Raw genomic sequence first — 19,433 nt, 5'->3', positions numbered from 1 at the left:
ATCCCAGGGATGGTGGAGCCTGGTAGGCTGCTGTCTAGGGGTTGCACAGAATCGGACACGACTGAAGAGACGCAGCAGCAGCAGCAGCATGTAGTTGTAAAGAGGATCAGCTTCAGTGACCCTCTCAATTGGTCACTGTCAACTTCGGATGGCTGGCCACTCCGCCCCTCATCTTCAAGGCTCTCATCTCTTTTGCAAAATTTCTCGAATCACCACTGCCCTGTATGTTCGTTAGCAATTCCTGGGCCAAATGCATTGTTGATGTTACAAGTTGTCTCTGCTGCCTTACAACCCCTTTTGAACTTGAATAAGAAAACTGACTGAATTTGCTATTTGTCAATCATCATTTCCATAGTTTAAATATAAAATACACAGCAAGTAATAAGTCATTAGCAAAAAAAAAAAAATAAAGTGAGAAAGGTGCATTAAAATGATGTACAACATAACCACATTCATTAAGAATCTATTCCAATACCAAACAGCAAAGTTCAACAATACAAACTGCAATTACTTTTGCACCAACCTAATAACTTCTTTCTAAGGAAATGCTTTCATCTGATCAACTTCCAATGAAGAACTGAAAAATCCCAGCACTGTTACTAATATTTCTAATACAGATGTATTTGAAATTCTTGTTTTCTGAATTTTTCACCGTAAGAGTCAGCTCTAACATGAACGGCATGTAAAAAGAGCAAGAATACAAAACATAGTTAATATTTATATTATCAAAAAGAGTATAGTGCACATAATAGGAAATGTACTACAAGGTCAGTCTCAAATAGTATCTGAATAAAAATTTTTAATATTTTTTAAAAATATTAAACAGATCAAACTTTTTAGTACAACAGTCATGGGTGAAATAAGTAGCAACTAACAACCTATGTACAGAGCAAAGAGCAGGATCAGTAAGTGATGAACCTGGCAAGTACACAGGTCAAAAGTTTGAGGTGATTAATACTTTTTAAGGGAGCTATAATAATTAATCATAACAACAGCAGTAATAAGAGTAACTGAATGGGTGAAATCTAAAGAACAGTAAGCTATACAACAACAGTCTCAGTCATAGAACCACTCAGAACATTCTTTCCTCAATTATAGCAATCTATCCCTCTCCTACACCCTTCATGGCTCTAAACACCCCCTTGGCACATTCATACACAGTCTAATACTATTATTAAAGTACAATATCAAAACTTATTAAAACTCCTATTTAACTGTAGCTTTTACAACTCAAGCAAGCATTTGTTAAGAGAATCAAACTTATGACCCTATTTAATCAAGCCACATTAAAAAAATTTTACACATATGCTAAAGAAAACTGGATGTATCCTGGCTTATCTGTATCCCTGGTGCCCAGTAGAGCACCACCTGGTGCTAAGTAGCTCCTTGACAATATCTTCTCAAATCAGTTGGAGGTTTCATAAATAAAAGAACTTGAGCTACTGATGAATAAATTATTTTCTGAGGCAGGGCAATAAGTTAAAAACTATTTCTCAATTACTTCAATTCATTTCTCCTTACCTGAATTTCCAGGAAGTATTAGCTGTTTGACAATAGGAGGTCTCACTGGGGTTGAGGACGGAGAATTGAAACCACTACTGTATGGGCTACTGGCATTTGGACTGTAAGGACTTGTATAACTGACGGAGTTGAAAGGATTATTATACAAATTATGCCTCTTGAGAGCTGCATTAATGACAAGAGAAAAAATCAAATTGAACAAAAGGCTAGTAACATTTCAAAAAATGTCCTGTTAGGCAATTCAGTAATTCATTATCTCAATTTAAATACAGAAACATTTTTACGGGGGGTTGTATATTACATTAATAATCCCAACAAAATAGCTCCACTATCTTACATTTGGTTACGCAAATAAAACAGGAGCCACATCAAACAAAAATATTTTAAGATGTTACAGAAAAACCCATACAAACTTTATGGCTAATCCAATAATACCACAGGAAGAATATCTCCTCAATAAATTATTAACTACTAAATTAAGTTACTTCTGTCTTGTTAGGAAGTTTATTCTCACTGTTGAATAGCCTTTAAAAATAAAATGAATATAAAAGGAATTTTTGTCTTCTCATTTTTTGAATACATATTGCTAGTAACAACAAAAAACTATGAAATAATGAGGTCTGGATTCCTAAGTTTGGATTTTAGAAGAAATAAAACAATATTGACTATTTAGTGAAAGTGAAGTTGCTCAGTTGTGTCTGACTCTTTGCGACCCCATGGACTATAGCCTACCAGGCTCCTCTGTCCATGGGATTTTCCAGGCAAGAATATTGGAGTGGGTTGCCATTTCCTTCTCCAGGAGATCTTCCCGACCCAAAGACTGAACCCAGGCCTCCCACATTGTAGGCAGAAGCTTTAGCTTTACCATCTGAGCCACCAAGGAAGTCCATTGACTATTTAGGCCATATTCAAGTCAAACATGCAAGAATTCTTAAAAAAAAAAAAAAAAAGGTTCCCCCCACTCCTATATTCTGGGCCAAAGAGAATACTCTGCTAGAAAAAGGTAAAACATCTGTGCTATGTGTATAAAATATAAAAGTAGTATGAAAGATCTCAAGTGCAATTATATGGAAGAAAAATTAATACTTAAAATATTTTTGGGGGCACTTTCCTTGTGGTCCAGTGGTTAAGAAGCCACCTCACAATGCAGGGTACTCAGGTTTGATCCCTGGTCTGGGAAGATTTCACATGCTGCGGAGCAACTAAGCCCACACGCCGCAACTACTGAGCCGACATACAACTGGAGAATCTGTGTGCCGCAACGAAAGATCCCACATGATTCAAGAAGGATCCCGTGTGCTCCAACTGAGACCCAACGCAGCCAGCTAAATAAATACATATATAAAAGTATTTTTTTCTTTCCTCCACTCTATTCTAAAATCTACCATTTATTCACGTTTATGACCATTACTGAAGTATGATGTAGAATACATACACAGATGTGACATGGTACTTTTTCTCAACAGGCCTATCTCCAAGTAGTGCAGGGAGAAAAAACAATGATTTCAAGGCAAAATGAAATGAGTAGTATCAAAAAAGTGCAAAGAGGCTAATGGAAATGAGGAGATGGGAGTAATTCATTACAACCGACAGAAAACAGGTAAGGCTTTTTGGAAGAAGAGGCAGTGGAGCAATCTTAAATGGATGAGTAGTAATTTGATAGGACACTCGTACTGAGCAAAGTATATGGTTTCATCTGTGTTTATAACAAACTAAAGCTGTGTCGTGAAAATGCATACTGTGTTTAGGGAATAACAGTGAGTAATCTAGAAAGGTAAAGTACATGGTGAGGGACAAAACAAGAAAAACCAGCTGAGGCCAGGTCACAGGAGGCCTGGAATGCCATGCTTAGGAGTTTGAAATGTGTCCAGTAGCAATTATAACACCATTAGGGACTTTGAGCAAGAGTACTGTGATCTAATCAGCACAAGAAAAATAAATGGTCAAAATCCTAATGTTAAATGGATTAGACTGAACTCTAATAAAGGTGACCAAAAAAGGGAAGAAAGGGATAATTAAAAACTAGAAAGGATTACTAAAGGGAAAAAAAAAAAAAAAGATGGTTCTGAAGTTTCTGGTTTGCTTACAGGCAGAGCACTGGTTTTGAGAGGAGGCAAACATGTTTTCTGTTAAGTTGGATAGTACAGTAAGCTGGTCAGTAGTATAGTTTTACACATATTCACCATGAGACAAGACATCATTAAACATACTGAGTATGAAGCACACAGCCTGATCTCAATATATCAACCTGAGCAGAAATAGGGGTGTTCGTTCCTTCCTCTTCACTCTGATTTCCTTTGAAGCATATTCTCTATTTGGTTATTTATTTAATTACCATCACTGCAAATTCTCAACTCAAATTTTAACTTTCTTTTTCTTGAGAAATTTCAATCATACTCACAACATTAGTTATATTACCCAAATCCCCATTACTTATATCTCTAAGCCTACGTTTTCATGGGCTTCAGTCTCATATACACTGCCCACTTAATGTCTCCCCTGAAGGTATGGCAAATGTACCCCAAAACCAACTCATTCTTTTCTCATTTTCATTCTCAAAACTAACTCATGTCCAAATCCAAACTCATTCTTTCTGAGCTAAAACAAATTTTAGGTGCTGTCCTTATCTCAGAACGGTAAAAACATTCACCCTATCACACTAGCTGGAAACACAGAAATCAATGCCGATACTTTCTTCTCCCCCATTTCCTCATATTTGGCTTATTCCTTTTTCCTTTCACACCTTTTCATCTCGACTATGACCCCTTCCCCGAACGCACACTGCTCAGCTATCATCATCAACCCTCCTCAAAACCATCCTATGTTCACTTTTGGCCTTCTCCACTCTAATATAGTCTGGGATGACAAAATGTTCTAGAGACAGAGGCGAAGGCACTGTGAATGTACTTAATGCCACTGAACTGTACATTTAAAAATAGTTAAAGTGGGGAATTTTATGTTAAATAAGTCTTACCACCAAAAAAAAAAAAAAGATGGGCAGAGAACAGAGAAGACTGAAGAGAAAACTAGGGAGTGTTTAAGACAGGGTAAAAAAGATAATGCATTATCATTAAAAAATAAATAAACAAGAAAAGAATGCCTTAGGAACACATGGTAGTCCACTCAAGAGAAGCTGAGTGTGAAGGAGCAGAAACTGTTGTTCTGGAATACAACAGCTAAGTTTCTAGGAAGATGTACCTTATCAAAAAATACATTAAAAAAAAATCTTCCCTCCAACCTGGGAAAACAGAGGTTTAGGACTATAAGCTTCAAACTTGAAACAGCCAAATTACTTTTCCTTTAAATATATACAGTTATAGCTACTGCTCTGTGCACACAGCTGTAACATCTAATCACTGTTATGCAGATCCAGTACTCGATTACACCTAGTTTCAGTTCAAGAGTAACATCTTCTCTTACATGCTCCTACTATCTTTAATAATTTTGTCATAATAAAGCAAAAAGCTAGTCACTCCAATTGCTACTTCTGAAGTGTAACCGCTTTGGTGTTCTCCACTATGTCTATCCCATACATTATTTTCTTATAATAACCATTGCTCACTACAGACAAACTACACTTTACTATATGCCAGTTTAACTGTGTACATTCCCCATGCCTCCCCTGACCACTTGCAGCTTACACCCTGAAAAAAAAGAGCATGTACTTCAACAATAAAGCCAAAAAGAGTACTCTTAAGGACATAGCTGCCAAGCAAACAAAAAGTGAAAAACAAAAACCTATTCCAAATTAGTAATCATGCATCAGTCTTTTACTACGTGAGTTTTCCTGAAAACTATTACTTTTTTTGGTCTTCTGTTTTTGTTTTTTTGGCCATGCCATGTGAATTGCAGGATCTCAGTTTCCTGAACGGGAACTGAGCCCAGGCACCAGCAGCGAAAGCACTGAGGATTGACCACTAGCCATCCAGGGAATTCCTGGAAACTGATATTCTTAACAGAATGACAGTAATTCCAAGAGAGAGTCAATAATATTTTTCCTATATTTCCAACACACCAGTATGCTACATTAAATGCCATAAATAGTGACACATATATTTTATTAGCTTTGTGAATGCTATTAAACAACAGGGCATAAAAGCAATTTAAAACCTAAAATGCCAAATAAAAAAAGCAAACAAAAGGACAATAGGCATGAATGCATTTACCAATCACTACCATGAGCCAGAAAAACATGCAAGGCTCTTTCATAAACATTATCATTTAATCCTTAAATAACACTTATAAGGTTTCATCATCCTTATAAGAAAACTGAGCTCAACGGAGTTAAGTTAACTCGCAGGGTCACAAGCAACCAAGTGACAGAGTGAGAAGGAGGTCTCTAAGGTTCTCCCTCTGATTCTTTCTATCACATCAGAATTTCCCTGAGGCTGGTGAGATGATTTCAGATGATACCAGGCAAAACATTTTTTAAAATAACCATTTGTTTTAGCTTACACTAGAAAAAAAAACTTGTCATAAAATCCATTATTTCACAGATATTTTTTAGCATGAAGCTAAATAAACAGAGATTTTTTTTAAAAAGAACTTATTAAGTAAATAACAGAACAGGGTTATGTGCATATGGCAAAACCTCACAACAGCATGCACAATGTGATCTGAAAAACACCACCAAGCAAGGAACTGCCTTCCTAAAAATATACCATTCAACATTTATCTGTTTTTTGATTAAAGAAAGCAAAGGGGTGAATTTACAAGAAAAATTACAGACATACCTGACATAGTTTGATCAAGTTTGTGGATAAGAGACTTTTTAGCACATTCAACATCAGGACTTGGGTAATCCAAAACTTGCCTGCACCAAACTAAAGGACTAACCGATTTCTGCATTGGTGTAAGTTTTTTCTTTGGTGATGAATATAGCCTAGGAGAAAACAAAAAACAAAAAAGACTAATGTTAGTTACTAAACACAAGGTTATAAAATAAGGGATCTTTTGAACAGATTTAAATTGGGGGATGAGAAGTAAAAAATGATGGAGTATTTTTAAATCACCCACATCTACTTTCTACACAGGAAGAAAATATTATAACCATCAAATCTCAACTATTCAGTGAACTCAAAGGAGGCCAACTGTCCAGTCCTAAAGTGTGTCTTATTTTTCTTTTACTCTCATTCAAAAACTATGAGGAAACATGTTTTTACATTAGTTTATTCTGTTCTCGTAGTTCTTAACTCCCTAACATAACCATATCATTAGGTCTTGTCTAGAAGGCAGATAAATACCTTGCTTTCCAATTTCCAGTTCCCTTCCTACCACAAACCACACGAAAATTTATCATTAGCAATTCATTCCTTTTACTTAAGCAGCAGCCCTCTGTAGCCCTCTTTTCAAATGATGGTACATTAGAAAAAAGCAATAATGAAAAAAATCCTTAATAACAATATGATCCAATTTACTACATTACTTCAGTTTCAGTAAAGCAGAAAGAAGACATATTTTATAAGTTCCTAGAGAAGGTATATAAAAACAAAAAGGTTCGAGAAGACAGGAGACTTTAATTTCCTAAGTAAGTAAGTAAGTGTTAGTCGTTCAGTCGTGCCCAACTCTTTGGGACCCCACGGACTACGGCCCACCAGGCTCCTCTGTCCATGAGATTTTCCAGGCAAGGATACTGGAGTGGGTTGCCATTTCCTTCTCTACGGGATCTTCCGGACCCAGGGATTGAATCCAGGTCTCCTGCACTGCAGGCAGATTCTTTACTGACTGAGCTACAAGGGAAGCCTACTTGATTGGTTTTTCCTTGAATGAGTTCAGATCATATCAACTGATGTTCATTTCAAATGTGACTCTACAGGAAAAATGTGAAGTTAACTGGACTCTAACCAGAGTGGTTTCCAAATTAAGATACTTTAGGTGAAATTTATGATGTAAACAAAATTATTATATTTCCAACGGATGTGATGTAAAATCAGCTCCTTTCTTGGGTCCTACTGACACATGGAGGATGGGGAAAGGGAGACAAAGGGCCCCATCTCCCACTGCTTCCTTGTCTTGTTGATGCTGGATAGAGGTGAAAGTTCAGCTCTCTCGCTGGGCCTCTATGACTTAATTTTAACAGAAACAGGGTAATGAAGTAATACTTTTCAAGTTTTATTGACAAGTGAAAACTTGAAAATCTCAACCTACTGTAAATTATATTAGCCATCAATAAATTGGCTGTGTCCATCAGAACGCAGTCCCCCTTGATTAAACTATGTATTATTATTTTTTTAATTTTTATTTTTACTTTATTTTGCTTTACAATACTGTATTGGTTTTGCCATACATTGACATGAACCAGCCACAGGTGTACATAAGTTCCCAATCCTGAACCCCTCCCGCCCACCTCCCACCCCATATCATCTCTCTGGATCATCCCCGTGTAAACTATGTAAGAAATTCAAAAGTATCAAAGTGAAAAAAATGTTTTCAGTATGCAAACAGTTATTTTAAAGAAGTCTATGTATTTGTAAGAGATGAGCAAAGGAGATAATACGTATAATTACTGCAAGCACTTTTGTTTGGGGTTTTCTTTAAAATTTAGGGTTAGGGAAACACTTGGTTTTGCTAAAGAGGCATTCAGTTACATGCTACATAAAATACAGCTTGTATGTCCTCTGGCAGGTTTAAAAGTACTGTGAAATGTCAACCAAAGGTTCCCTGACTGAAAAAATAATTTGGTGCCAATATCATATGGGCCAAAGTGTTTTATTTTTAGGGATCATTTTAGTGATGGGACACTGAAATAAGAGAAGAGAGTGGCAGAACACAGTTTGCACACACAAGGGTTACTGAATCAGTGTCCCCCTTTTCATCACTCGAGGAACAGACAGTTTGCTACATTACCTTTTTCTGTTACCAGAAGGCAAGAGCATTCTCTATTGCCACTAAGGGGATTAAATACAGGATCTGTAGGGAGAGAAGTAGTTTATACATGTAGCATCCGCAGGACTTGGTGACAGATTAATGATGAGGGTAGGAAATAAAAAAGATGGAGAAATCCAAAACTGTTCTACAGTTTTTAGCTTTTTGTGACTGAAAGTATTACAGTGCCACTAACAAAAACAGGAAAGCTACCATTCGTGTGGTATAGGGGAGCTCATGTTTTAATAGATTCTGAATTATTGATGCTTTATTCATTTAGTTTATAGTAGTTTCTATATTTTTAAGATGCTAAACGTACCTTACAACTTTTTTTAAAAGTACAACTTTTTCAAGATATAATTTACATACCACAAAATCAACCTGTGTAATCTCTGTACTATAGAACCCATTGTATAATTTGATAAATTTAGTGTTTAGTTATTCCAACCACCATCACCATGTAATTTTAGAATTAATTTATATCACCCTAAAAAGAAACCCCTTTTCTGTTTCTACCTCAAGCCCTAGGCAGTAACTAATGTGCTTTCAGCTCCATGTCCTTTTCTAGACATTTCATATAAATGAAATCATTCAATGTTTTGTGTGTATGGCTTCCTTCATGTGAATTACCGAAGTCTGAAAGAAGAGTGAGCACTGCTACCAATACTAAAAGAACTGTAAGGGATATCACGAACAACGTTATGCCAACAAAGGAGGTATGACAGATAAATTTCTAGAAAGATACAAGTTATCAACTGGGACTCAAGAAAAAATTGAGACTCTGAAGAGATTATAAAAAGAAATTGAATTAGTAATGAGGAATCTCCCTGCAAAGAAAAGTCCAGGCCCGATGCCTTCACTTATTTAATTTTATCAATACTAAGGAAAAATGCCAATCCTATACAAAATCTTTCAGAAAACAGATCTAACAGTGAAAGACTGAATGCTTCTCTGAAGACTGGGAACACAGTTAAGGATGTACAGTATTATCATCTCTATCCAGTGTGGTACTGGAGTATCTAGCCAGTGCAATATGGCAAGAAAAAGAAATTCAAGGCATCCATATGGGAAAGAAAAAGTAAAACTGTCTTTATTCACAGACAATATGATTCTGTACGTAAAAAATCCTTTCTAGAATCTACTGAAAGCAAACAAAATCAACTAGATTTAGCAAGGTCATAGGATATAAAATCAACAGCTCTCCCTCCACAAAAAATTGTACTTCTATGTATCGAAGAATTCAACAAGAAATAAAAATTCCATTCACAACAGCATCAAAAAGAATACTTAGGAATAAATTTAACAAATGAACTGCAAGAGTTGTACACTGAAAACAATAAAACACTGCTGAGAGAAACTAAAGAAGCCCTAAATAAATGGGACAGATGCATCATCATGTTCACAGACTCAACATTAACATGTCAATTCTTCCAAACTGATCAACAGAATACAATCCCTAAAATATATCATCAGACATTTTTATAGAAATGGACAGCCTGATTCTGAAAGTTACATGAAAATGTAAAGATACAGAATGGCCAAAAGGATTCTGAAAAAGAAAAGTCCTTTTTTTAAAAAAAATTTCAAAATCTCTGATCTTGCTCCCTTCCAATTCATTCCATATACTGCAGGTGAACTGACTACTAATACTACTCTACTAAAAATTCTATGCCAGTTTTTAAAAATATCTATCTATAGGCTGCACTGGGTCCTTTTTGCTGTGCACGCACATTCTCTAGTTGCAGTGAGTGGGAGTTTCTCTTTGTTGTGGTGCAAGGACTTTCTCTGTGGTGGTTTCTCTTACTTTGGAGCATGGGTTCTAGGAGCATGGACTTCAGTAGTTGTGGTTCATGGGCTCAGTTGCTCGGCAGCATGCGGGATCCTCCTGGACCAGGTATCAAGCCCGTGTCCCCTGCACTGGCAGGCAGATTCCTAACCCCTGGACCACCAGGGAAGTCACTATGCCAGTTTCCTTTTGCCTTATAGTCTTTTCCAAAACACAGCTCCCATGACCCTTGAGACACAGCAATGATCTAACTGTTGCAGTACTTTTTTTTTTTAAGCTACATTTCTCACCCTCCTCCATCACTCCAATCTAAATAACAGCCATATGGTACTAATTTCTAGTCTTGAAAGCCCAATACTTTTGCTTCTAGGTCATCTGTATACGCTGTTCCCCTTGCTCAATTCCACTTACCTTGCCCTTCCCTTGTCCAACTTCAGCCAGCCCACTACTACTTTCTACTGAATCTCAGCTTAAATGTCACTTCTTAAAGGGAACCTTCCTTAAGTATCTTTCATAAGACTATATTAGGTGCCCCTCTATGTACTACATAGTGAAGAAAGGTGTTTTAACAAAGCATCTTTGCATCTACTTAGACATGGCCCACCAAAAAGAAAATTCCACCTCTAACCTTCTTTGAATTACAAGAAACTTACTTTATTCATTTTTATCCTGTCTGAAGTTTCTGAGTTGGTATTTCTAAGTTGAAGAGAGACCTGTAAAAAACTGTTAGCAGCAATAAAAACATTCAACATGGATAAACCTCAGAAATACTAAACTAAGTTAAAGAAGTCAGCCACAAAAGACCACAAACTGCATGACACCATTCATATGGAATGTCTAAAATAGGCAAAAGTATGAGATGGAAAGTAGATTAGAGGTTGCCTAGGGATAGGAGAGAGGGTGGGGAAAGAGAAATGGGTAATGACTGCTAATGGGTATAAGAATTCTTTGGGGAATACTGAAAATATTCTAATCCAAGATTATGGCCATGGTTGTACTATTCTGTAAACGTACTGGAAATAATACTACGAACAGGTGAAATTTATGTAAATTCTATGTTAGTAAAGGTATTAAAAAATCTGTTAGAAATAATTGGCCTTTCAAGATACTGCATTTTCCCTTAATCAATACAAAGGAATTAAACACCATTAAAAGTAATTTATGTATATTGCTAAAAGAGCTCTAATAAAGATAAAAGAATATGAATACTAACAATATAAATATTAAGAAACTGATCATTACAAATCATATTTTGACCCATACATCACACATGCCTGTACACTATGACTTGTGATTTTTTTTTAAAAATCTAAGAATATAACTATTTTGCAAGAGTAAAAATTTTAGTAATATATTTAAAAATATATATTATGGTCACTATACAAAAAGTATCTACATGACCCAGACAACCATGAGGCTGTGATCACTCACCTAGAGCCAGACATCCTGGAATGCAAAGTCAAGTGGCTTGGAAGCATCACTACGAACAAAAAGAATGGAGGTGATGGAATTACACCTGAGCTATTTCAAATCCTAAAAGATGATGCTCTGAAAGTGCTGCACTCCATATGCCAACAAATCTGGAAAACTCAACAGTGGCCACAGGACTGGAAAAGGTCAGTTTTCATTCCAATCCCAAAGACGGCAATCCCAAAGAATGCTCAAACTACCACACAGTTACACTCATCTCATACGCTAGTGAAGTAATGCTTGAAAATTCTCTAAGTCAGGATTCACCAGTACATGAACCGTGAACTTCCAGATCTTCCAGATGGATTTAGAAAAGGCAGAGGAACCAGAGAAGAAAACGCCAACATCCACTGGATCATCAAAAAAAAACAAAGAGTTCCAGAAAAACAGCTACTTCTGCTTTACTGACTATGCCAAAGCCTTTGACTGTGTGGATCACAATAAACTGTGGAAAATTCTGAAAGAGATGGGAATACCAGACCACCTTACCTGCCTCCTCAGAAATGTGTATGCAGGTCAAGAAGCAACAGCTAGAAGTGGATGTGGAACAACAGACTGGTTCCAAATAGGAAAAGGGAGTACGTCAAGGCTGTATATTGTTGCTCTGCTTATTTAACTAATATGCATCATGAGAAATGCTGGGCAGAATAAAGCACAAGCTGGAATCAAGACTGCTGGGAGAAAAATTCAATAACCTCAGATATGCAGATGATACCACACTTATGGCAGAAAGCAAAGAGAACTAAAGAGCCTCTTGATGAAAGTGAAAGAGGAGAGTGAAAAAACTGGCTTAAAATTAAAAAGTTGGCTTAAATTTAAAACTAGTTTTCAAAAACTTAAGAAAAAAAAGTTTTTACAACATTCAGAAAACGAAGATCATGGAATTCGGTCCCATCACTTCATAGCAAATAGATGGGGAAACAATGGAAACAGTGAGAGACTATTTATTTTCAGTCAGTTCAGTCGCTCAGTCATGTCCACTCTTTGTGACCCCACGAACTGCAGCACCCCAGGCCTCCCTGTCCGTCACCATCTCCCGGAGTTCAATCAAACTCACATCAATTGAGTCAGTGATGCCATCCAGCCATTTCATCCTCTGTTGTACCCTTTTCCTCCTGTCCCCAATCTCTCCCAGCATGAGAGTCTTTTCCAATGAGTCAACTCTTCGCATGAGGTGGCCAAAGTACTGGAGTTTCAGCTTTAGCATCATTCCTTCCAAAGAACACTCGGGGCCGATCTCCTTTAGAATGGACTGGTTGAATCTCCTTGCAGTCCAAGGGACTCTCAAGAGTCTTCTCCAACACCACAGTTCAAAAGCATCAATTCTTTGGCACTCAGCTTTCTTCACAGTCCAACTCTCACATCCATACATGACCACTGGAAAAACCATAGCCTTGACTGGACAGACCTTTGTTGGAAAAGTAATGTCTCTGCTTTTCAATATGCTATTTAGGTTGGTCACAACTTTCTTTCCAAGGAGTAAGCGTATTTAATTTCATGGCTGCAGTCACCATCTGCACTGATTTTGGAGCACAAAAAAATAAAGTCTGACACTGTTTCCCCATCTATTTCCCATGAAGTGATGGGACCAGATGCCATGATCTTGATTTTCTGAATGTTGAGCTTTAAGCCAACTTTTTCACTCTCCTCTTTCACTTTCATCAAGAGGCTTTTCAGTTCCTCTTCACTTTCTGCCATAAGGGTGGTGTCATCTGCATATGTGAGGTTATTGATATTTCTCCCAGCAATCTTGATTCCAGCTTGTGCTTCTTCCAGCCCAAAGTTTCTCATGATGTACTCTGCATATAAGTTAAATAAGCAGGGTGACAATATACAGCCTTGACGTACTCCTTTTCCTATTTGGAACCAGTCTGTTGTTCCATGTCCAGTTCTAACTGTTGCTTCCTGACCTGCATACAGATTTCTCAAGAGGCAGGCCAGGTGGTCTGGTATTTCCATCTCTTTCACAATTTTCCAGTTTGTTGTGATCCACACAGTCAAAGGCTTTGGCATAGTCAACAAAGCAGAAATAGAGGTTTTTCTGGAACTCTCTTGCTTTTTCCATGATCCAGCGGATGTTGGCAATTTGATCTCTGGTTCCTCTGCCTTTTCTAAAACCAGCTTGAACATCAGGAAGTTCACGGTTCACGTATTGCTGAAGCCTGGCTTGGAGAATTTTGAGCATTACTGTACTAGCATGTGAGATGAGTGCAATTGTGCGGTAGTTTGAGCATTCTTTGGCATTGCCTTTCTTTAGGATTGGAATGAAAACGGACCTTTTCCAGTCCTGTGGCCACTGCTGAGTTTTCCAAATTTGCTGGCATATTGAGTGCAGCACTTTCACAGCATCATCTTTCAGGATTTGCAATAGCTCAACTGGAATTCTATCACCTCCACTAGCTTTGTTCCTAGTGATGCTTTCTAAGGTTCACTTGACTTCACATTCCAGGATGTCTGGCTCTAGGTGAGTGATCATACCATCATGATTATCTTGGTCGTGAAGATCTTTTTTTGTACACTTCTTCTGTGTATTCTTGCCACCTCTTCTTAATATCTTCTGCTTCTGTTAGGTCCATACCATTTCTGTCTTTTATCGAGCCCATCTTTGCATGAAACGTTCCCTTGGTATCTCTAATTTTCTTGAAGAGATCTCTAGTCCTTCCCATTCTGTTGTTTTCCTCTATTTCTCTGCATTGATCGCTGAGGAAGGCTTTCTTATCTCTTCTTGCTATTCTTTGCAACTCTGCATTCAGATGCTTCAGTTCAGTTCAGTTCAGTCACTCAGTGTCTGACTCTTTGTGACCCCATGAATTGCAGCATGCCAGGCCTCCCTGTCCATCACCATCTCCTGGAGTTCATTCAAACTCACGTCCATCGAGTCAAGTGATGCCATCCAGCCTTCTCATCCTCTGTCATCCCCTTCTCCTCCTGCCCCCAATCCTTCCCAGCACCAGAGTCTTTTCCAATGAGTCAACTCTCCACATCAGGTGGCCAAAGTACTGGAGTTTCCTTCCAAAGAACACCCAGGGCTGATCTCCTTTAGGATGGACTGGCTGGATCTCCTTGCAGTCCAAGGGACTCTCAAGAGTCTTCTCCTATATCACAATTTAAAAGCATCAATTCTTCGGCGCTCAGCTTTCTTCACAGTCCAACTCTCGCATTCATACATGAAAACTGGAAAAATCATAGACTTGACTAAACAGACCTTTATTGGCAAAGTAATGTCTCTGCTTCTCAATATGCTATCTAGGTTGGTCATAACTTTTCTTCCAAGGAGTAAGTGTCTTTTAATTTCATGGCTGCAGTCACCATCTGCAGTGATTTTGGAGCCCAGAAAAATAAAGTCTGACACTGTTTCCACTGTTTCCCCATCTATTTCCCATGAAGTGATGGGACCAGATGCCATGATCTTCGTTTTCTGAATGTTGAGCTTTAAGCCAACTTTTCCACTCTCCACTTTCACTTTCATCAAGAGGCTTTTTCCTCTTCACTTTCTGCCCTAAGGGTGGTGTCATCTGCATATCTGAGGTTATTGAAATTTCTCCAGGCAATCTTGATTCCAGCTTGTGCTTCTTCCAGCCCTCTTTCCTTTTCACTTCTCTTCTTTCACAGCTATTTGTACGGCCTCCCCAGACAGCCATTTTACTTTTTTGCATTTCTTTTCCACGGGGATGTTGGTAGGCTCCAAAATCACTGCAGACGGTTACTGTAGTCATTAAATTAAAAGATGCTTGCTCCCTGAAGAACAGCTATGACCAACCTAGACAGCATATTAAAAAGCAGAGACATTACTTTGCCAACATAGGTTCGTCTAGTTAAAGCTATGGTTTTTCCAGTAGTCATGTACGTATGAGAGAGCTGAACTATGAAGAAAGCTGAGCGCCGAAGAATTGATGCTTTTGAACTGTGGAGTTGAAGACTCTTGAGAGTCCCTAGGACTGCAAGGAGATCCAACCAGTCAATCCTAAAGGAAATCAGTCCTGAATATTCATTTGAAGGACTAATTCTGAAGCTGAAACTCCAATACTTCGGCCACCTGATGCGAAGAACTGACTCACTGGAAAAGACCCTGATGCTGGGAAAGATTGAAGGCGGGCGGAGAAGGGGACAACAGCGGATGAGATGGTTGGATTGCATCACCGACGCAATGGACATGAGTTTGAGTAGGCTCCAGGAATTGGTGATGGACAAGGAAGCCTGGCGTGCTGCAGTCCTTGGGGTCACAAACAGTCGCACACGACTGAGCGACTGAACTGAACTGACTGTGGACAGTGACTGCAGCCAAGAAATTAAAAGACACTTGCTCCTTGGAAGAAAAGCTATTACAAATCTAGACAGCATATGAAAAAGGAGACATTAGTTAGCCAGAAAGGTCTGTATAGTCAAAGCTATGGTTTTTCCAGTAGTCATGTACAATTGTCAGAGTTGGACCATGAAGAAGGCTGAGTGCCAAATAACTGATGCTTTCAAACTGTGGTGCTGGAGAAGACTCTTGAGAGTACCTTGGACAGCAAAGAGATCAAACTAGTGAATCCTAAAGGAAATCAACCCTGAATTTAGTCATTGGAAGGACTGATGCTGAAGCTCCAACACTTTGGCCACCTGATGCTAAGAGCCAACTCACTGGAAAGACCCTGATGCTGGGAAATAGTGAAGGCAGGAGGAGAAGGGGATGTCAGAGGATGAGATGGTTGGATGGCTTCGCTGACTCAATGGACATGAGTTTGAGCAACTCTGGGAGATGGTGAAGGACAGGGAAGCCTGGGGTGCTGCATGCAGTCCACGGAGTCTCAAACAGTCAAACATGACTTAACGACTGAACAACAAGAAGTGATAATAATCTTCCCCCTACCAATTCTGTCCTCTGAAGTTATTAATATTTATAGTTTGCATAGGTTTCTCTTGAGGTTTCTACACATACACATAGCAGACACATAATTAAAAGATGGGGGTAGATGGGAGACTGGAGATACTTTGCTGAATTTAAGATAATCACAATAATCACTTTTCATGTTGCAGTCAGCTGAAAGTAGGCTAATAAAGTTAAGATTTAACTTAAAGTAAAAAAAGCTGTATTAAAATTATTACTGAGAAACTTCTGAAGATTGGTGTGAAAACTTTTACAAGCTAAGGAAAATCAGATTTGAATACCTCAAAATCATCCTTCTCTATTTACTGAGTAAGGCATACTCAAAGCAAAAGATTGGAGCCTCTGTCTTCACAAAGCTCAATATATATTCCCTGCAATAGTAATGACATTTCCAGACTATTAAGTAGTTGATCCTGAATAAAGTGTTAGTTGCTCAGTCATGCCCAACTCTTTTTGACCCCATGGACTGTAGCCCGCCAGGCTACTTTGTCCATGGAATTTCCCAGGCAAGAAACACTGGAACAGGCTACCATTTCCTATTCCAGGAGGCCATCCTGACCCAAGGATCAAACCTGCATCTCTTGCGTCTCCTGGATTGGCAGGTATATTCTTTACCACTGTGCCATGTGGGAGGCCCAAGATTTTTTGTCCTACCACATCTAAATATAATTTAATAAACTATTAGGATTGTGTTGCTGTTGTTTAGTTGCTTAGTCATGTCTGACTCTTTTGCAACCACATGGACTGTAACCCGCTAGGCTCCTCTGTCCAGGGGATTTCCCAGGCAAGAATACTGCAGCGGGTTGCCATTTCCTTCTTCAGGGGATCTTCCCAACCCAGGGACTGAATTCACATATCCTGCAATGGCAGGTGAATTCTTTACCGCCAAGCCACCCCGAAAGCACAGCTCTTATGAGATAGGTACTATTATAATCCCTGTTTTATAAATGAGGTCACTGAAGCACAGTGAGATGAATGACTTGCCCAAGGTGACATAGCTGTTAAGTGGCAAAACCATGAGTGCTTGAGAACAATTGCTCTTAACTATCATATTTTTCCAACTAATACCATTACTTTAAAAAATGCAAAAGATACTTGTAAAGACTTCTATATGGCAATCATCCTAATGGCCTTCTGCTGTTCCCTGCTTTCTTCTAAGCCCTGTGAACCACAAAATATAAAGCTGTAATTGATCCTACTATTACAAGGGAAAAAAATCACAATGCAACTGAAGAAAGAATCTTCAGTTTATATGTAATTATGCAATTGAAGAAAAGTATCTTCAGTTTATATGCAATAAAAGTCTTTTTGAAATTTCAGTAAATAACAGTGGTAATTATTTGCAAGGCAAATTCATTAGTAAAGTCTTAGAACAGTTTAGAAGCCCCAAAATGACATCAGCTGCAGGGCAGAATACAGATATAAATCGCTAGTATGTCAGCAAAACATAACAAGGTGAGTCAAAAAATGGCAGAGCAGGTAGCACAGACTGAAGAAAGGTTTAAAGCAGTGAATCTCAAACTGCTGGACAGTGACATGCTGCGCTTCCATTTTCATTTCATGAGTCTCTTGATTCTCATTTTGCTGTGGTATGAGTTTTTTAATTTTAAGAAAATAAAAACAATTTTGATATTCCTTGGGATGCCACAAAACTGGGCTGGAAATTACTTCTTTAAAAAGGCAAACATCTAGTGTTGAGGCATAATCATGTACTGCTGGAAAACAATAGTAACCGTGAGATCAACTGGGAGTGTAGCAATCAGAAAATGAGTTGTTTCTTTTTGAGAAAAGACATCAGGAAGACTGGAAGCCTCAAACTATACCAGATGCTGCAAACTGTAGCAAAAGCATGTATCACATCTGTATATTTCATGAAATGTGTGTGTGGTTCATATTGATTCTCTTAAGAGTATTTTGCTTGTCAACAGCTAATTTTATCTGTGAAAGGCCTTAAACAAGACTTCAGGTGTTTAAGAAACCATGGTTCTTACAGCTAAAAAGTTAACTTTTAGCAAACGATATGTCCTTCAAATCCTAAATAATAATAATGTGTGTGTGTGTGTGTCAGTTGCTCAGTCGTGTCTGACTCTTTGCAACCCCATGGACTGTAGCCCACCAGGCTCCTCTGTCCATGGGATTCTCCAGGCAAGAATACTGGAGTGGGTTGCCATTCCCTTCTCCAGGGGATCTTCCCAACCCAGGGATTGAACCCAGGTCTCCTGCATTGCAGGCAAATTCTTTACCATCTAAGCCACCAGGGAAACCCAATAATAATGTATACTGACTTATAATGGTTTGTCAACCAAGCTTGGGTTTTTAAAATTAATATATATTTTTCTTAGTGTTGGGAAGGTTTCTGCAAAACTATCTGATAAAAGATGTGAAAGCAGCAAGTTAGAATTTACTAAACACTGGTAACAAAGATTCATCAACATAATAAACACCAAACTGTCTGTTCAGAGAATCTCCTATTTGCAGTATTCCTACAGGTTCTGAAATTAGATTTTTGGATTATTGTAAAATTAGAATATTTTGTCCACTTTGTGAAAACACGAATCAAATAGGAATAGAAGAAATCAAAATACATATATTAAGATAAACATATATTCAAATATAAGGATTTAACCTCAACAATAGACTAGCCTAAAACATTAGGTAATTACAGTGCTAATATCTTTATGTTACATGACAGAGCAGGAAGAGTAAGTAATACATTATACTCTGCTTTTAGAACTAATGTTAACGTTAAGGCCAGTCCAGACATTCTCTTCTCTTTTACTTTTGAAAAGATAGATATAGAAAGATACGAATGAGTATGTGAGGGTTCCTTATTATTAAATGGTACTGTATACCAAGATGGTTAGAACGCATAAAATACATTTTAGGGGGATGGGGGAAAGTATTTAACAATGTCCTTGAGAG

At 38.0% G+C, this 19,433-nt stretch overlaps 1 protein-coding gene across 3 annotated transcripts in view; it reads right to left on the bottom strand.

The window, feature by feature from the left end:
• Positions 1-19,433, bottom strand: part of SLAIN2 (SLAIN motif family member 2) — a 72,171-nt gene that overhangs the window by 34,926 nt on the left and 17,812 nt on the right. For 2 of the 3 annotated variants that reach the window (XM_052641691.1, XM_052641692.1), the window contains exons 2-3: positions 6,255-6,403; positions 1,522-1,686 (exon numbers count right to left, since the gene is read on the bottom strand). In XM_052641691.1, the coding sequence (XP_052497651.1) occupies positions 1,522-1,686; positions 6,255-6,403 (314 nt within the window). Of the gene's footprint in view, positions 1-1,521; positions 1,687-6,254; positions 6,404-8,367; positions 8,431-19,433 lie in introns of those variants that run through there. The other variant, XM_052641693.1, reaches the window with a different exon arrangement.

This window comes from Budorcas taxicolor, chromosome 6, assembly GCF_023091745.1.
Source record: "Budorcas taxicolor isolate Tak-1 chromosome 6, Takin1.1, whole genome shotgun sequence".
Classification (NCBI taxonomy): Eukaryota; Metazoa; Chordata; class Mammalia; order Artiodactyla; family Bovidae; genus Budorcas; species Budorcas taxicolor.
This window is presented reverse-complemented; position numbering and strand designations above follow the sequence as displayed.